Here is a 17,042-nt window from a genome sequence, read left to right on the forward strand (position 1 = left end):
AAATCAGTAAGTCTTTTAAAACATGATTTTAAAAGTTACATACTGCATCATTTCATTTATGTAACATACAAACAAGCAGAAATAAGAGAAGAAATTCCTATTGCCACAGCACAGAGGGATGGGCAGGAGCAAAGTGGCTGTGGCTGTTACAAGGCAGTTACATGTCCTTGATGGAAATGTTGTCTCGACTTACTTAATTGTATCAGTATTAGTGGGCTGATTGTGTTACATATCACGTATGGTTTTATACCTTGTTACTATTGGGAGAAATTGAATAATGGGTAGAAGGTATTTTAATTTTTTACAACTGCATGTGAATCTACAATATCTCAAAATAAAAACTGGGGATTTTGTAGATGCCATTGCACTCCAACAGAATTACCAGCCAAAGCACCTGTCACCAGATTTTAGTCTTTCCAATTTTCTTGTTGACAGGCGATAGAAGAGCTCACTGAGAAAACCTAACTTTATCAACCTCCTTCCAAAGCATTTAACGAGGCCTAGTCATGTGCAACCTGGAGCCAGGGAAATACACAAAGATGCAGAAGACAGTGCCAATTTAGAAAATAATGGATACTTCTAGTGAGATTGAGCAAGATCTAAACCACTGGCCTGAAGATATCTTCATCAGATGCCTCACTATTCCTACTTCTAAACAGCACAGGCAGCACCTGACCAGTCATGACCAACCCAGGGACAAGCAGTCTAAGTTCTTCCTTTCCTTCCTCGCAGTCAGCCTAGGGCACTTCCCTACCATGATCCCCCAGCCCAAGCCGTCTGGGTCTCAAGGCGCCCTGCCTGCCACCTTAGCTGGGCACAATCAGGAGGGTGGGAAAAAGAAAATGATACAGGTGCCTGCCACAAACAACCTCACCTTCTCTCTTGCCCACCTTGCTGACAATGACCAAAGGAGACGGGCTAGGCAAGTCCTCCAGCCGCCAGGCCTCCTCCCCAACAGCTAAGAGGAAAGTCTCTTGCCTCCTGCCTCCCCTACCACCCCTTTCCTGTCCCAGACTTCCCAAGTGTCCCCTCCCAGCTTTGCAGGAGCCCTGCCATGGAGTCACATTCCGAGAAAATGTTAACACACAGCAAGTAGATAATTCATCATTTGTGAAGACTGTAACCCTTGCCTTCTAGTAAAGCTCTCCTGGAACTGTTGTTTATTTTCTAATGATTGGGTTACCTGCAGAAATTAGAGGTTTCATTTATACTGAGAAACCAAATATTAAACTCTTTTTCACGCCCACTGGCAAGAAGTGGCTTTTACCTGTTTGTATCTTATGTCTTGCCAGTTTGGCTTTCAGCTGGGAGCCAGCAAGTGAGGCCCTGTGGGCGGGCAAAAGCAGTGTCCCAGGGATGTGAGAGCAAGCTGAAACAAGGACCTGCTGATTGGCAAGGCTGGTCTCACTGCCAAGTTGGCTGGTTAAGGTTCTCTAACTACTCGTGAGGGCTCTGCTTCCAAAGCCGAAAGCAGCCTTTGCACCCGAGTCCACCTGCTTATACCCCACAGTTTCGTTATCTCAATCTTAGCTCATTTCCAAGCACACAGCCAATCAGAAGGAACAAATCTTGATGGAGAGAAAAGTACTTTACTCATTCAACAACCATTTGTTAAGTGCCTAAGTACTGGGCACTTGGAGATAAAGCAGTGACCAATACACAGTGACCACTAGTTTCCCTGGCTTACGTAGGGGAGTGAACTCAAGACAGCAGAGTGAATTTAAATAATTCTAAATAAAATAATTACAAGGTGTGAGAGTTGCTAACTAGGATATACACAGAGCTAAGGACCTTGTACTTTCTCAGGATTATGAAGACTAAGTATCCTTTCCAATACTATAGCAATGTGGGCTAAAAAACCCATACAAGTTGTTGAGCAAAAGCATATTTATTTTTAAACATGAAACACAGGGGTCAGCACCAAGGTTTAGTAGGAAAGCTGCTGCCTGTGGTGCCAGCATCCATATGGGCCTCGGTTGAGTCCTGGCTGCTCCACTTCTGATCTAGCTCCCTGTTGGTGGTCTGGGAAAGCAGCAGCAAAAGGCCCAAGTGCTTGGGCCCCTGCACCCATGTGGGAGACCCAGATGAAGCTCCTGGCTTCAAATCAGCCAAGCTCCAGCCATTGCGGCCATTTGGGAAGTGAACCAGCGGATGGAAGACCTTTCTCTCTGTCTCTCCCTCTCACTGTCTAACTCTATCTCTCAAATAAATAAATAAATAAAATCTTTAACAACAACAAAAAAGAAAACTTATCATACTCCATCTCTCTCTCTATCTGTAACTCTGCCCTTCAAATACACACATAAATTAAAAAAAAAAAGAAGAAGAAGAAGAAGAAGAGAAGGAGGAGGAGAGGAGGAAACCACAGCTGCTGGCTTGCTGTCATTTCTTTATGTTGAACACAGAGCGCCATCCCAACTCCCTGGGGCTGACATGCCAAGCAGAGGGCTTTAAGGCAGCCATGGCCATAGACGGAGACACCAAAAACACTAAGTAGTGAGGCAAGGAGACAAAAAGTAGGCCAAAGAGCATGCCTTAGGCTATTTTGAAATCTGGCCCCGGGCAGGCCCTGTAACAAGGAAACATTCTCTTCTCCCCTTCCCAAGATCATTCAGTGAACAGGCTGCTGGTCCAGGACTAAGGGCCTGTGTCCCAGGTCAGAGCACGTAGGTATACCCAGCTCCTGACTCCAGCTACCTCCTTCCGTATTCCCCAGGAAGCAGCGATGATGGCTCAAGTAACTGGGTCCCTGTCATTCACCTGGAAGACCTGAATTGCACTCCTTGCTCCTGGCAAAGGCTGTTGTGGGCATCTGGGGAGTGAACCAGCAGATAGGAGCTCTTTCTCTCTCAAATAAAAACATTAAGCTTTTTGATGATAATAATAATAATAAAAAGTCACTTAGCACCCAGCTTCCCGGTACCCACAGCTCTCACAAGAAACAAAGTTCACCAACTTTTAGTAACATTTGGCAACTCCTCTGGGCACAAGGCCACTGTGTGGGAAAAAAATCTTTTAGGAACATGGAGCGTAACCTAACAAGCACTCACTGAGCCAACTCTACTGAAACTGAAGACTGCGGAGTTAATGTCAAACACTAGCCTGGCTTTCTACAATATTTAACTCTGGTCAAAACTCAATCACAGGGCCGGCACTGTGGCGCAGCAGGTAATGCTGCTGCCTGCAGTGCCAGCATCCCAAATGGGCGCTAGTTCGAGATCTGGCTGCTCTACTTCCGATCCAGCTCTCTGCTATGGCCTAGGAAAGCAGTAGAAGATGGCCTAAACCCTTGGGCCCCTGCACCCGCAAGAGAAGACCCAGAGGAAGCTCCCGGCTCCTGGCTTTGGATCGATGCACCTCCGGCCATTGCAGCCAATTGGGGAAGTGACCCAGCAGTTGGAAGACCTCTCTCTCTCTCTCTCTCTCTCTCTCTCTCTCTCTCTGCTTCTCCTTCTCTCTCTGTGTAACTAACTTTCAAAGTAAATAAATAAATCTGTAAAACAAACTCAATCGCATTAAATGAACTTTGAAAAATGATAAGGAAAATTTCATTCTGAAAGATCCTTCATCTTTTCAAATTTGCAATAGGAACAGCAAAAATGAATCCAGGCTTCTGTCTAGGCCCCCAAGGCGGGAGGGGAAATGTTCTGAACTATCATTCTAGATTTTTTTTAAGACTTATTTACTTGAGAGGCATAGTTATAGAATTTGGAAAACACCATGCTGAGTGAATTAAGCCAGTCCCAAAGGGACAAATATCATATGTTCTCCCTGATTGGCGACAACTAACTGAGCACCAAAGGGGAAACTTGTTGAAGTGAAATGGACACTATGAGAAACAGTGACTTGATCAGCTCTTGTCCTGATGGTTGATGTACAATGTAATACTTTATCCATTTTAGTATTTTTTTTGTTCTAGTACCATTGGTTGAACTCTGTAATTAAAACACAATTATTCTTAGGTGTTTAAATTTTAACTGAAAAGTGATCCCTGTTAGGAATTTGGAAAACATTATGTTGAGTGAAATAAGCCAATCCCAAAGGGACAAATACCATTTGTTCTCCTTGATAGGTGACAACTAACTGAGCACCAAAAAGGAAACCTGTTAAAGTGAAATGAACACTATGAGAAATGGTGACTTGATCAGCCCTCACCCTGACTGTTGATGAACAGCTTAATATGTTATCCCTCTTAGTATTTTTTTTGTTTGTTCTACTTAATACTTTTGGTTGAATACTGTAATCAATACACAATTCTTCTTAAGTGCTGAAACTTAACTGAAAAGTGATCGCTGTTAAATATAAGAGTGGGAATAAGAGAGGGAAGAGATGTGCAATTCAGGACATGCTCAAGCTGACTTACCTCAAACAGTAGAGTTAGAAACATACCAGGGGATTCGAATTCAATCCCATCGAGGTGGCATGTACCAATGCCATCTCACTAGTGCCAGAGATCAATTTCTGTTCACAATTGATCGTAATGATAGGACTAAGAACCAAAGGGATCACAGAAACAAGACTAGTGTCTGCAAATACTAGCTGATAGAATCAAAAAGGGAGAGAATGATCCAACATGGAAAGTGAGATACACAGCAGACCCATAGAATGGCAAATGTCCTAACCGCACTCTGGCCTCATAATCAGCCCTTAAGGCATGCGGATCCAGCTGAAATGCCCATGAGAGTATTTCAGGCATGGAAAGCCAAGACACTTTGAGGGGAAAAAAAAAAACCTACACGAGTGAGATCCCAGTGGAAAGAATGGGTCATCAAAGAAGGTGGTACCTTTCTCTGAAGGGAGGAGAGAACTTCCACTTTGACCATGGCCTTGTCTAAATATGATCAGAGTCGGTGAACTCAGGGGGCTTCCATAGCCTTGGCAGCTCATGACAAGAGCCTAGGGTGATTACTGAGGCCATAAACAAGAGTGTCAATTTGTTAAGTCAACAATAGGAGTCACTGTGCACTTACTCCTCATGTAGGATCTTTGTCCTTAGTGTGTTGTACATTGAGATTTAATGCTATAACTAGTACTCAAACAGTATTTTTCAGTTTATGTTTCTGTGTGGGAGCAAACTGTTGAAATCTTTACTTAATGTATGCTAAACTGATCTTCTGTATATAAAGAGAATCGAAAATGAATCTTGATGTGAATGGAAGGGGAGAGGGAGTGGATAAGGGGAGGGTTGCGGGTTGGAGGGACGTTATGGGGGGGAAGCCATTGTAATCAATATTCTGTACTTTGGAAATTTATATTCATTAAATAAAAGTTAAAAAAAAAAAGAAAAGAAAAAGACTTATTTACTTGAGAGGCATAGTTACAGAGAGAGGGTGAGACAGAAAGAGAGGTCTTCCATCTGCTGGTTCACTCCCCAAATGACTGCAGCAGCTGGAGCTGGGCTGATCTGGGCTTAGGAGCCTGGATCTTCTTCTGGGTCCCCCATATAGGTACAGGGGCCCAAGCACTTGCTCCATCTTCCACTGTTTTCCCAGGCCATAGCAGAGAGCTGGATCAGGAGTACCTGGGACATGAACTGGCACCCATATAGGATGCCAGCACTGCAGGCAGAGGCTTTACCTACAATGCCACGGCCCGACCCCTCATTCTAGATTCTTAACACTTCAAACACAATTTCCCCAAATTTAACTCCCAATATTTGTTTCATTTTGCTTTCTTAGACAAAGTTATTCATAGACTGAAGAGTCTAGATGTGTTTCCTATTGCCACTTCTCAAGACTTCATAAATACTGACCTACACTTCCAGGAAGTTATGCCTGGCCCTCCCTCCTGTATACCTACAGCTGTAGAGGAGTGGGGGTGGGGATTTACAGCCCACCCCTCTCGCCAGAAATTAGGAACTCGAGAGGACTGAGCCAGGAACGTTTCCATCACCTCCCTCATTCACCAGCTCCTTTGCAACCACTGTTTTGGCCTCTGGAGCATCACCCTCCACCTGGGCAGCTGCCCCCGTCTGTTCCCATGGAGATCAGCCTCTCTAAGCACCTCCCGAAGACCTTCCCCCAGTCTCCCCACCTCACTCAGGATCAAGGCCAAAGTCGCTGGCGCGGCCAAGCTCTGCAGCACCTCGCCAGCCCCTCACCTCCTTAACGCCCCAGCCACATTTCTTTCTGTTCTTTGCCTCATTCCCCACTCCCCTCTTTAGACCCCTCTGAGGGACTGTACCTCCCCCTTCTTGAGGGGCTCTCTCACATGCCACCCTTCCTCAATACCCAGCCCACATTTAAAACTATAAATGTCCAATTCTCTATGGCCCTAAAAAACTCTATTAAACTCCTGTTTGGGGACTGCGGTGTGGCACAGAGGGTTATGTCAAAGCCTGTAATGCCAGCATCCCACAGGAGCTCCAGTCAGAGTTTCAGCTACTCCACTTTCAACCCAGCTCCCTGCTAATACACCTGGGAAAGCAGAGGAAGACAGGCCAACTCCTTGGGCCCCTGCACCCACAGGGGAGATCCCTAAGGAGTTTCTGGCTCCTGCCTTTGGCTTGGCCTGGCCCAGGCTATTGGGGCCATTTGGGGAATGAACTACTGGACAGAAGATCTTTCTTGGTAACTGCCTTTCAAGTAAAAATGTTTAAGTATCATGTTAACTATTATCCCCAGTGTAACTTCCATGATTGCAAGGATTCGTGTATTTGATCCACTGCTGTCTTCCAAGGTCTAATACACTGGCGACTGAAGAAAGCATCATTCATGTAACTAGTGTTTGACAGACACCTGCTACGACCGTTTCTCAGTTCTGTAGGGCACTGCCCCGGCCCTTAATGAACCGGATGGAGAAAGGCCCCACGCACACGAACGTGCAACAGAGGGCTGAAACCCAGAGCCACAGGAGGGTCAGAGTTCAGAGTGAGAGACCTCCGCTCGGCCTTTCTGGGGGGCCAGTCCCGCATCCCACCACCCCGCAGCCCCCAGACAGCAGAGGGTCCCCCTCGCCATACCCGGGCAGACAGGTTACCTCTCCCGAGGTGCACCTTCCGGCATCTTCACGCCGGGCACTAGATTTAAGAAAACAAACCCAAAGCCCTCTGCTCTCGGCCCCCGCCCCCTCCCCATCGGCCGGGGACTAACCCCAGGACCCGACCCCTCCCTGCCAAGCGCGCCCTACTTCCGCGATCCCCACCTGCTCCCGGCGTCCCCTTCGGCTCCTGCCCGCGCGTGCGCGAGCAGGCCCACGTGGGCTCGGGCGGGGCTGGACACGCCCCTAGAGTAAAGCGGGCTTCTGATTGGCTGCTCGACGCTCGCCCGAGCCGGGCCGGGACGCCTAGGGCTGCACTTGCAAAGGCGCTTGCCAGTCCGCTCCTACGCTCTTGCTTCCTGTCTCTCGCCTTCTCCGTGGCTCCCGGGGATTTTTGCATCGCGGCCAGCATGTCTCAGGTACGACGCGTGCCCAGGCAGCCTGCAAAGATGCAGCGGGACCGGACGCCGGGGTGGGGTCTCCACGAGCTGAATACCTCAGGGTCGCCCCCTTTAATGCTCGCGGTTGCTCCTGGCCCCATGCCCAGCCTGGATGCCTTGGGCCGAGCCTTGTGAGCGGAACTTTCCATGTTGGGACCTCTGGAGCTGCTGCCCGCCCCGCAGCGCCTGGAAGGTCGCGCGTGGGGTGGACTTGGCGATGATTGGAGGCGAACGTCCCAGATGGAAAGACGGGGGACGATGTGCGAGGGGAAGGGAGGGAGGCCCCCATCCGAAAGGAATGGCCGGACTCGGGGCGTCGCGGCGGGGCGAGGACCTAGAGGTCCAGGAGGCCAGCCGCCAGAGGGGGATTCGCGGCCGGGGGAGAAGGACGTGAGCCCTCCCCCTTCGCTGCAGTGTAGACCTTGTCCAAGATCCAGTTCTACGGGGCGACCTTTCGGCTCCTCCCACTTGCCTTTCCCTGGGCTGGGCGCGGGGACAGAGGTCGCCCGCGGCCCCAGCGGCTCCTGCTGCTGACCCCATAGCACGCGGGCCCTGTCCCCTCCTCCCCTGTCCTGAGCACGCCCTGCCACCCCCGTGCACCAGCCAGGGCTCCGCAGGGCTGAACCATTCCCCGAAGTGGGCCGGGCAGCTTTCCCACCGAGTGCACCTCGCTCGCAGGCAGTCCCCGCTGCCTCCTGCACCTGAGTGCTCAGGACCCAAGACTGCCCAGGGTTGGGCAGGATCTTTTCTAACTGCCCTGTGGCGGCGGGGAGCTGCCCTTCCCCGACCAGCGTTGCAGGAGGAAGTGCCTGACTGTCTGCCCTCTCCATCCCCACCCTCTGGGGGCCGGGTTCAAGCGAGTCTAGACTCCCACCTCTCCTCCTGAAACAGACCCTCATTGCTTTCCTTAACCGCCCACTCAGGCTGAGTTTGAGAAAGCTGCAGAGGAAGTTAAGAACCTCAAGACCAAGCCAGCAGACGCAGAGATGCTGTTTATCTACAGCCATTACAAACAGGCAACCGTGGGTGACGTCAACACAGGTATGCCGAGCCCAGGTTAGGCGCCACCACTCTTCAAGGCAGGCCGTGGCCAGTGGCCTTTGCAGCTTGAGTGGCAGTCTGTGGGAGCGCCCCTATGGGTTCTCAGTGGCTCAGGGAGCAGAATTCAAATCCTGGTTTTGAAAGGGCTTCACCAGTGATCACCAGCGGCTCCCATCTGTGAGCTAGGAAGCCAAGGTCCCAGCTCGGACGAGACTCATTCTACACGCTCACGCACAGTACCTGTGTTGAGCCGTGCTGCCACCGCCCTAGATGGGCCAGGACCAAAGTGGGTGCACTTGGCCATCTGATGGCAGGGCAGGAGTGGAGAAGCACCTGGCTTTGTGCATCAGGTGAGAAGCACTTTTGCTGCCAGCAGCCTGATGACTGTTCCCTCTCCATAAATCCTGTGCTGTGTTTTGAGGCTGTGCTTTGGGCAACCATGTTTTGTAATACTCTTATCTCTCCCGCCTTGGGCAGTGTTGCTTCTGCCCCCAAGTCCCCGAGAGGAGGGTGTGTACCGAGTCAGTAGAGCAACGCAGGTCCGTGCAGACTCAGACTTGGTGCCCATGGTGGCACGAAAAGAGACCTCCCTGCTCCTGGGTGGGAGAAAGGCAAACTTAGCCCCTGTGCTGCAGTGGCTGGGGTGGAGGGTGGAGCAGGTGGGCTGGTCACTTGGCTGGAAGCAGGAGGCAGTGCCCAGAGCTAAGGATGACAGGCAATGCAAAGCAAAGCCCTGGTTGCACAGCAAGGTCTGTGGCCGAGCAGAGTTTTTCAGTGGCTTTGTGGGCTGTGGGGAAGGAGAGGTGAAGTGGGGATGGCCAGAGGGGCTGAGTTGCTTTTCTGGCCTCTGCTTTGGCCGAGCCACTTGCTTTCACAGGAGTGTGGGTAGCCTGGCTCAGGAATCAGTCACCTCTCCGTCAGGAAGATGTCCGTTCGCTCTAGGGCTGAACTCTTCAGTACAGGAGCTACGAGCCATGTGCAGCTTTGCAAATTTTAATAGAAGATAAGTCCATTAAATTGCATGAAGAGGTCAGGCTTCGGCTGCGTCCGTGTATAGCACATTTCAGGGGCTTGGTAGCCACGTGTATTGGTTGGCTTCCGAATCAGATGTCACCGATGTACGGTTCCATTGAGGCAGAAATAGCTGCTGGATACCACTGTGGGGTTCTCCTGAGGATTCCGCAGGCTTCTCCAGGCGTCCCTGGAGTGCATCTCGAAAAGTGCTCGGGCCACTCAAGGTCTCTCAGGTGCAGTGCTCCAGGCTGTGGACGCTGCCGTCGCTGCCACTGGCAGTGAACTTGGCCAGCACAGAGGTAGTGAGTCTTGCCCAACTGCAGATGATAACAGGTTGGTAAGCATAAACACCATGGTGTAACTTAAAGAAACCTCGCCCTCAGTTACAGCTCCCACAGATCAGCAAGAAATAGACTAACGGTTGGGCAGAAAAATGGAGCAAGGATTTGAAGAGACAGCTTGCAGGCAAGGACGCCTAGAAGATGGTTACAGCAGTGCATCAGGGAGAGGAATCTTATAGCTGAGGAATCTTGCAGCCGAGAGCACGCATGGGAGGAAGCCTGAGATGTCGCAGTTCTTCTCCTATTCTTGCTGGTCTTTATGTTTGGATTTCGGGACACCTGGGTTTCATGAGGCAGGCCCCACCATGCCAGGCACCTTTAACTCCAGGACAGATCCTAGAAGCAGGAGGTCTGATAAAAGATGACTTTTGCGGCCAGAAAGTTGATAACAAGTTCTCTGTTGGAACTGGAAGCAGATCTAAACATCTTCTCTCATTTAAGAGCGGCCTGGGATGTTGGACCTCAAAGGCAAGGCCAAGTGGGATGCCTGGAACGAGCTGAAAGGTAATTGTCCTGAGCAGCCTCCCTCTCTGTGAAGCTGGGCAGTGGAGGACTGCTTTATGAAGCACAAGAGACGCAGTCCAGGAGGCCCACCCGGAAACCGGCCAGGCCTGGGCCACAGCAGGGGGCATCCTGGCCCACCTACTTTTTCTCTAAATACCATTTATACCTTTTCTATAAAGCACCGTCTCGGAGCACGGGTGTCAGCTGGAGGGGATGGGGGGGGTGCACTTGTTGTGGGCCCTGCGTGTGATCAGAATCAGCGATGGGTTCCTCCTACACCACTTCCCTCCCCCAAAAGGCCAGGCAGTGCCCCCCTCCCACCCAAGGGGCCCTCCCCAGTTCCCTTGCAGCCAGAGGGCGCGTATAAGAAGGGAATGAGCTAATGCAGGGGCAAGCTGCTGGCAGGCTGTGTGAATGGAGCTATTCTGTGCCGAGCGATGGCAGCCAAGAAGTCTCCAAGCTCCTACTTAGTCACGTGCCACCTGTGCCAGCAAGACCCAAAAGCTGGCAGCAAAGCTCCTGGCGGCTTGTGTCCTCGCTAGCCGGCCGCTGAATAAGCCCTCTGTCCTCCTGCAAAATGAGAAACCCTTGAATTCAGGAAGGGCCGCGAAACAATGAATCCACTCCTAGGATATCCAAGTAACCGCAGAGGGAATGCCCGCTCGCCCACCCGCCCGTCCATTCTCGTCGGGCAGTTCTCAAACCCCAGGTACTTGCTGGTGCTCCCAGCACGCCCCTGCCCCCCCCCCAGCATCCAGGAAACTGGGTGAGCCCGTCTCTGAGGAGCGCATTCAGTGTCCTTTGTGCTACAGCAGGAAGACAAAGACCTGCCTCATTCCCATCCAAGTAGCAGTTGCTTTCGCTTGCTGTTCTCGAAACTTTTCTCATCACTGCAGTCAGAGGAGAAGAGGCTGGCCGGCTTGGCTTCTTCACGGCTGGCTTTGCTTAATAAGCTCCTGGAGATACCAACCTGGTGCAGAAATATTTGATAAGCCAAAGCCAACCAGGAGAGTGAACGGGAACCAGCGAAATTGCTGCGGTGATGGCCCCTGCCTGTCTGCAGGGCCCAGCCTCTCTCCTAGGGGCTCATCCTGGCTGCTGCCCCACGGCTGGGGAACACGGGTAGCTAGCAGGCCAGGCATAGACCTCAGGCCAGCCTCACCCCCCCCCCCCCATGAGCTCAGGGCTCAGTGGGGCAGTCACAACACTAGGCTACACCCCCCCCTTTTTTTTTTTTTTTTTTTGACAGGCAGAGTGGACAGGGAGAGAGAGAGAGTGACAGACAGAAAGGTCTTCCTTTGCTGTTGGTTCACCCTCCAATGGCCGCCACAGCCGGTGCACTGTGGCTGGCACACCGTGCTGATCCAAAGGCAGGAGCCAGGTGCTTCTCCTGGTCTCCCATGGGGTGCAGGGCCCAAGCACTTGGGCCATCCTCCATTGCATTCCCGGGCCACAGCAGAGAGCTGGCTTGGAAGAGGGGCAACCGGGACAGAATCCGGCGCCCCCACCAGGACTAGAACCTGGTGTGCTGGCGCCGCAAGGCAGAGGATTAGCCTTGTGAGCCGCGGCGCCGGCCAAGGCTACACCCCTTTAAGGCTAAATCTTGGCAGGTGTCTCTGTGCAAAATACCCATGACAAGTGACTTAGGAGGCAAAGGCAGGTGGATTTAGCCCACGGTTTTGGGTCCACAGTCCAGATGGCAGAGGGAAGTGGGTCACGAGGCAGTTGAGGAGCAGAGTGGAGGGGCCCAGGCTCTGGCTTCCATCACAGCCCCCTTGCAAGAACTCGAGGTCACACAAGAATGACCAAGGTCTCGCCCAATGACCTGAGGACCTCCCAACAGTCTGCCCTGGCGATCCAGGACTCTGGGGGACACTGAGCATCCCCTCGTACTGCCCCCCCCCCCCCCCGGAGCTGTCTAGGGTCCTTGAGCCTGCTTGCTGCCTCCTTGCCTAATACTCTTGTTGGTTCCTCGCAGGGACTTCCAAGGAGAGCGCCATGAGAGCGTACGTGGACAAAGTGGAGGAGCTCAAGCAGAAGTACGGAATCTAAGGGCCCGGATGATGCTCCCGGCCGCACACTTAACTAAACCAATAGGCCTTGTTTTTCTAATACTGCAGATGATGGGTGTGCCAGCATGGAAATAGCCAGCGAACCCCACGTCCCAGGGCTCCTCAGATGGGGCTCTAGCAGAGTGAGGGCTGAACGGCTCATTGACCTGCCCTGAGTAGTTTTTTATCCGAGATCCATTAAAAGTTCATTTGTTACTCTAAGTCTTCAGTAGTCTGGGCTCTTGAAATAATTCACCCCTCTGATCACCAATGCTCCCTTCCTCTTTGGAAAGATTTTCCCGAGAGTGTTATGGCTCGCCCTACCCTAGACTCACCGGAGTGTGGGGCAGGCAGGTGGTGCCACTCTGTCCCCAAGCCTGGTATGAGCTCCCTCTGGGTGGGGAGAAGGATTATGGAAGTGGCCTTTCTTCCCCATCGAAGCCACACTGAGGAGGGGCAGGTGAATGCTGGGCAGGGACTCCCAGCCTCTATGTAGGACACTGATGATCTTGGACTCCCTGAGTTCTGTGAGGTCCAGCCAGCCCCGTGATTCCTGATGTGTGAGCAAGGGTAGAAGAAGCTGCCAGTAGCAGTGAAGTGTGCCTCTGCTCTGACCCAAGGCATTCTCGAGGGCCCCACGGGAGCTTGGCCAGAGGTACCCACTGGGGTCAACATACAGGTATAAGGGGGAGGTTGCAGAGCAGTGAGGTGGGGGCTTGACGCTGAGGGCATGGGTTGTTGGGTGGCTGCTGCAGTCCTGCTGGGGGTGATAGTGTCCCCATTTGCAGGTGGGGGAGCTGAGGCAGGCAAGGATTCCAGAGAAGCTCTCGGAGACCAGGTAGCCCTCATCTCCTTCCTTCTCTAGGGCCTGTGCCCTGGTCTTAGACATTCAGCCTTGTCCCCAGAACAGCAGGGCCTGAGAAGAACTGGCCAGGACATACACTAAGAACCAGCTTTCAGATGCACATCGCCCTGGTTCAGATGCCCTTGCCTCCCCCCAGGTCAGCCAGGAGGATGGTTGCTTTGTTAAGTCTGGGGTGTGGGGACCCCTCTGCAAGACAGGACTTCGACCTGTGGGGAATAGATGGGCATGAGGGTCACAGGTGTGTTTAGATCAGCAGCCATTGAGAGCAGTGATACCTTGGCTTCTGGCCCAGCAGCTCTGGTGTGTAGGGTGCTTCAAAAAGTTCTTGGAAAATAGAATTAAAATACATGCTTATTTGGGTGCACCCAAGTTATGAAATGCGGGTATGGTTTTTCATAATACACATTTCCTGTAACTTTTTAAAGACTCACTCCACGTGGATTTCAGGATGTGGGCACCCAAATAAATATGTCTTTTAATTTCACTTTCTACTCATCTTTCAGAGCAGCCTCGTACACAAGGAGGTTGCTCCAGCAAAGCTAGGGTTTGCGATCTGAAACCGAGACAGATGCACGGCCCAGGAGAGGTGACTTCCAGAGTGACAGTTGTCATTTATGTGGGAGTTCATAACAGGGAGGCTGCCAAAACCTCCACACCCAGGTACCTGCACAGCACCCCAGGGAGGCACTAGGGAGCCATAGCCTCTCACCTGTCACTGTCCCTTTATCATCTCCCTTGCTCAGGAGTAAAGGAGAGACAACCCAAGTTGTCTAAGATGTTCTGTCCAATCACACCTGGCTGCAGAGTGGGTCCTAGCCCACCTGCCCGGAAGCCAGTAGTGAGCCTTGGATGAGATTGGCAGAAGCCTTGGGAAGCTCCTGGCGTGGAGCCAGCGCCCAGTGTGTCAGGTTTATCGGGAGTGTTGTCCCACCAGCTCTCGAGCCATTTGGTCCGCAGCAACATCCTTTGCAGCATCTGTAAGTCAAGGACTTGCCCTGTGAGCCAACTATCACTTCTGTGGTAGCACTGCGGAGGGAGTGGGTGACAGAAGCATCTGCCCAGTGTTCTGTGCTGCTTATGAGAGGCTGCCTGCCTGGCGGGCTGGTGCCTGGGCAGCTCCCTGTGTCTCCACGGCTGCCCAAACTCAAAGAAGCCCCAGTGACAACGGGCCAGTGTGACCCTCTGCAGGTGCACTGTGCCCAGGGCGGGTTACGACTAAGTGACATTTCTCCACTGTGTGGGAGGGTGAAGGCTGGGATCCCAAGGCAGTGAGGGCACTGCCGCCATGGCCTCCAGTTAGAAGCCATCACTGGAGCTGGCATTGTGGCATAGCAGGTGAAGCTGACACCTGCGACACCAGCATCCCATATGGACGTCGGTTCAAGCCCTGGCTGCTGTAGCTCCCTGCTAATGCGCCTAGGAAAGCAGAGAGAGATGGCCAGTGTGCTTGGGCCCCAGCCACCCATGAAGGAGACCTGGATGAAGCTCCTGGTTTCAGTCTGGCCCAGCCCTGGCTGTTGCAACCGTTTGGGGAGTGAACCAGCAGGTGGAAGGTCTCTCTCTTTCTCCCTCTTTCTGAAATTCTGCCTTTCAAATAAATAAATAATCTTTAAAAACTTTTTAAAATAAAGAATCCATCACTTACTGAGTACCTGCTAGGGCCAAGCTCTAACTTAGGTTTTTTGCTTCAGTTATTTGAAAACAAAAGAATAAGACAAATTGATTATTTATTTGAAAGGAAGAATGAGAGAGAGAGAGAGAGATCTTCCATCTGCTGATTCACTTCCCAAATGACTACAATGGCTCAGGAGGCTGGAATTCCATCTGGGTCTCCCAGGTGGGTGGCAGGGACCCAGGCATTTGGGCCACTTTTCACTGCTTTCCCAGGCACGTTAGCAGGGAGCTGGATCAGAGGGTGGAGGAGCTGGGTGCCCATGGGATGCTGGTGTCACAGGCAGTGACTCAACCCCCTGTGCCTCGCTGCCAGCTCCATTCATTTCTTGCCTTTGTCCCCTGTGCCTTTAAGATGGGACTTGCACCTCATTACTGGGTAATGGAGACCTCTGCGACCAATATTCCCGTGAGGAAATGAACAGAGGCGATATAAACAAATGCAAACCCAGGGCTCTGTGGCCTGGGAAGGCAGCCCTCGTCCCCCTGCCCCCTTCCTCATGTCACCTGGCTGCCACTCAGCTGTGCATCCGTACGGATATAACACGTGTGATAGCATCTTGCTGAGCCAGCACAGCGTAAGCTGCTGGTGTGAATGAAATCCCACACTCAGCTGTGCAACTAGTTCCTGAGCGCTGACTTGGAAAAGCAGGTCCCACTTCCGAAGCTGGAGTGGCACCCAGGTGAGCTGGAATGTTTTTAAGCCCCTGGGGAGGTTCTGGGGAGCTCGGTCAGGCTTGGGAGGCTCCTCCCCCTCTCTAAGCAGTAGCACTGGTCTCACAGAGTCCTGGGTACAGGGTGTCCCGCCTAGGAGGCCACAGCAGCCTCGGGGGCGTGGTCTATCAACAGCCCAGGGCTGTATCCCAAGGAGTTAGCTGGGAACATGCGGTTAGTGGTAGGGGCCGCCAGCCAGCCCAGTGCCTCCGGGTGCTGCCCACAGCCACTCCGCCATGCATGTCGCCTCCAATCCAGTTTGGGTGACAGACTTACTTGTGAATCCCACTTCCATCTTTGGGGGCTGGCCCATGTTTCTTCTTGGAGACTCAGTTTCTCCCTCTTGGAAAATGAGCAGATTCTGCCCCTCACAGGGCTGATAGCAATGGGTCGAGCGCTTAGCACAAGGCCCACCCAGCCAGTCCGCAATTGGCCGGAGGCCTTCCTGGCACGGATGCTTTCCAGTCCAGGCCCAGAGCTATGCAGGCACCTCGTCACCCCTGGCAGTGCTCCCCAGCTCGGGGGTTCAACGTGCAAGCAAATGGGCTTGGACAGAGAGTGTCCTCTGCTCACAAAAGGACTTGTCGGGTCCAGGACTCCAAGAGACAGCGCTCTCCATCGGAAGCAGGCATCTTGAGGCAACATGGAAAGGCCGCCACTGCCGAGGTTAAATAGACATGGGGCCAGTTCTGTTGCCTCTGTACGCCTCAGTTTCTCCATCAGTAAAATGGGGCTGAGCACAAGGTGTTGTGACCCGTGAAAGCCAGAAGGAGGAAAAGGGAAGCCATCAGGGCTGGTTGGTTTGGCTCGGGTCCCAGGGTCAGGCTGGGAAGTCATGAGGGGGTGGTTTAAGTAGCCAGATGATGAAAGGTTCTTGGAATTAAATTACAGGTATTTTGAGTTGAGGATGAGCCAAGAGAACTCGCCGACGGGGACGGCTTCTTACAGAGTTGTGCCTTTGAGACCCGGGTCGGAGCAAGATGATGCCTGTGCCCTGGGTGATACCCACTCTAGGTTCTTCGATCAACACACACACACACACACACACACACACAATACAAATCAACAAGAGGCCAATGTGCAGCCCAGGTAAGGTTTATTGGAAACTTCTGTCTGAGCACCAGCACGACAGCACCAAGCAAAGACATTCCACCAGTGAGGGGAGCTGAGCAGGGTTCTTATCAGGTGGGGAGGCATGGCAACGCCCCCTCAGCACACGGCACTTCAGTTTGCACCCGGCTCAGTGCTTTGCACAGGCGCAGTTGGGTCTTCTGGTTTGCACACACACATTCAAACCAGCCACATTGCTCACTACCGCCACCCCAGGAAGGCCCCACCCCAGTTGCATTGGGCCATCCTGGGCTTGCCTGCAGGCTGGGCAAGTCCCTAACCGGGCAGCAGGGGGTCTTTGGCAGTCAGGGTC

General features: G+C 52.3%; 2 protein-coding genes across 5 annotated transcripts in view; one reads left to right on the forward strand and one right to left on the reverse strand.

Annotated features, from left to right (window-relative positions):
* The window catches only part of C3H2orf76 (chromosome 3 C2orf76 homolog), a 91,971-nt gene extending 84,759 nt beyond the window's left edge, over positions 1–7,212 (reverse strand). For all 4 annotated transcript variants that reach the window (XM_070071021.1, XM_070071020.1, XM_002712379.5 and 1 more), the window contains exon 1: positions 7,144–7,212. The gene's annotated coding sequence lies outside the window, so the exon portion shown is untranslated. The remainder of the gene's footprint in view (positions 1–7,143) is intronic.
* Positions 7,213–7,340: 128 nt separating this feature from the next.
* On the forward strand, positions 7,341–12,582 carry DBI (diazepam binding inhibitor, acyl-CoA binding protein; the record flags this gene model as incomplete). Its single annotated transcript, NM_001082113.1, is given in 4 exon segments — positions 7,341–7,397; positions 8,342–8,459; positions 10,256–10,318; positions 12,297–12,582. Coding segments are annotated over 4 exon segments (264 nt in total). The 5' UTR covers positions 7,341–7,388.
* Between the last annotated feature and the right edge of the window lie 4,460 nt (positions 12,583–17,042).

The sequence above is a fragment of the Oryctolagus cuniculus genome, chromosome 3 (assembly GCF_964237555.1).
Source record: "Oryctolagus cuniculus chromosome 3, mOryCun1.1, whole genome shotgun sequence".
Taxonomy (NCBI): Eukaryota; Metazoa; Chordata; class Mammalia; order Lagomorpha; family Leporidae; genus Oryctolagus; species Oryctolagus cuniculus.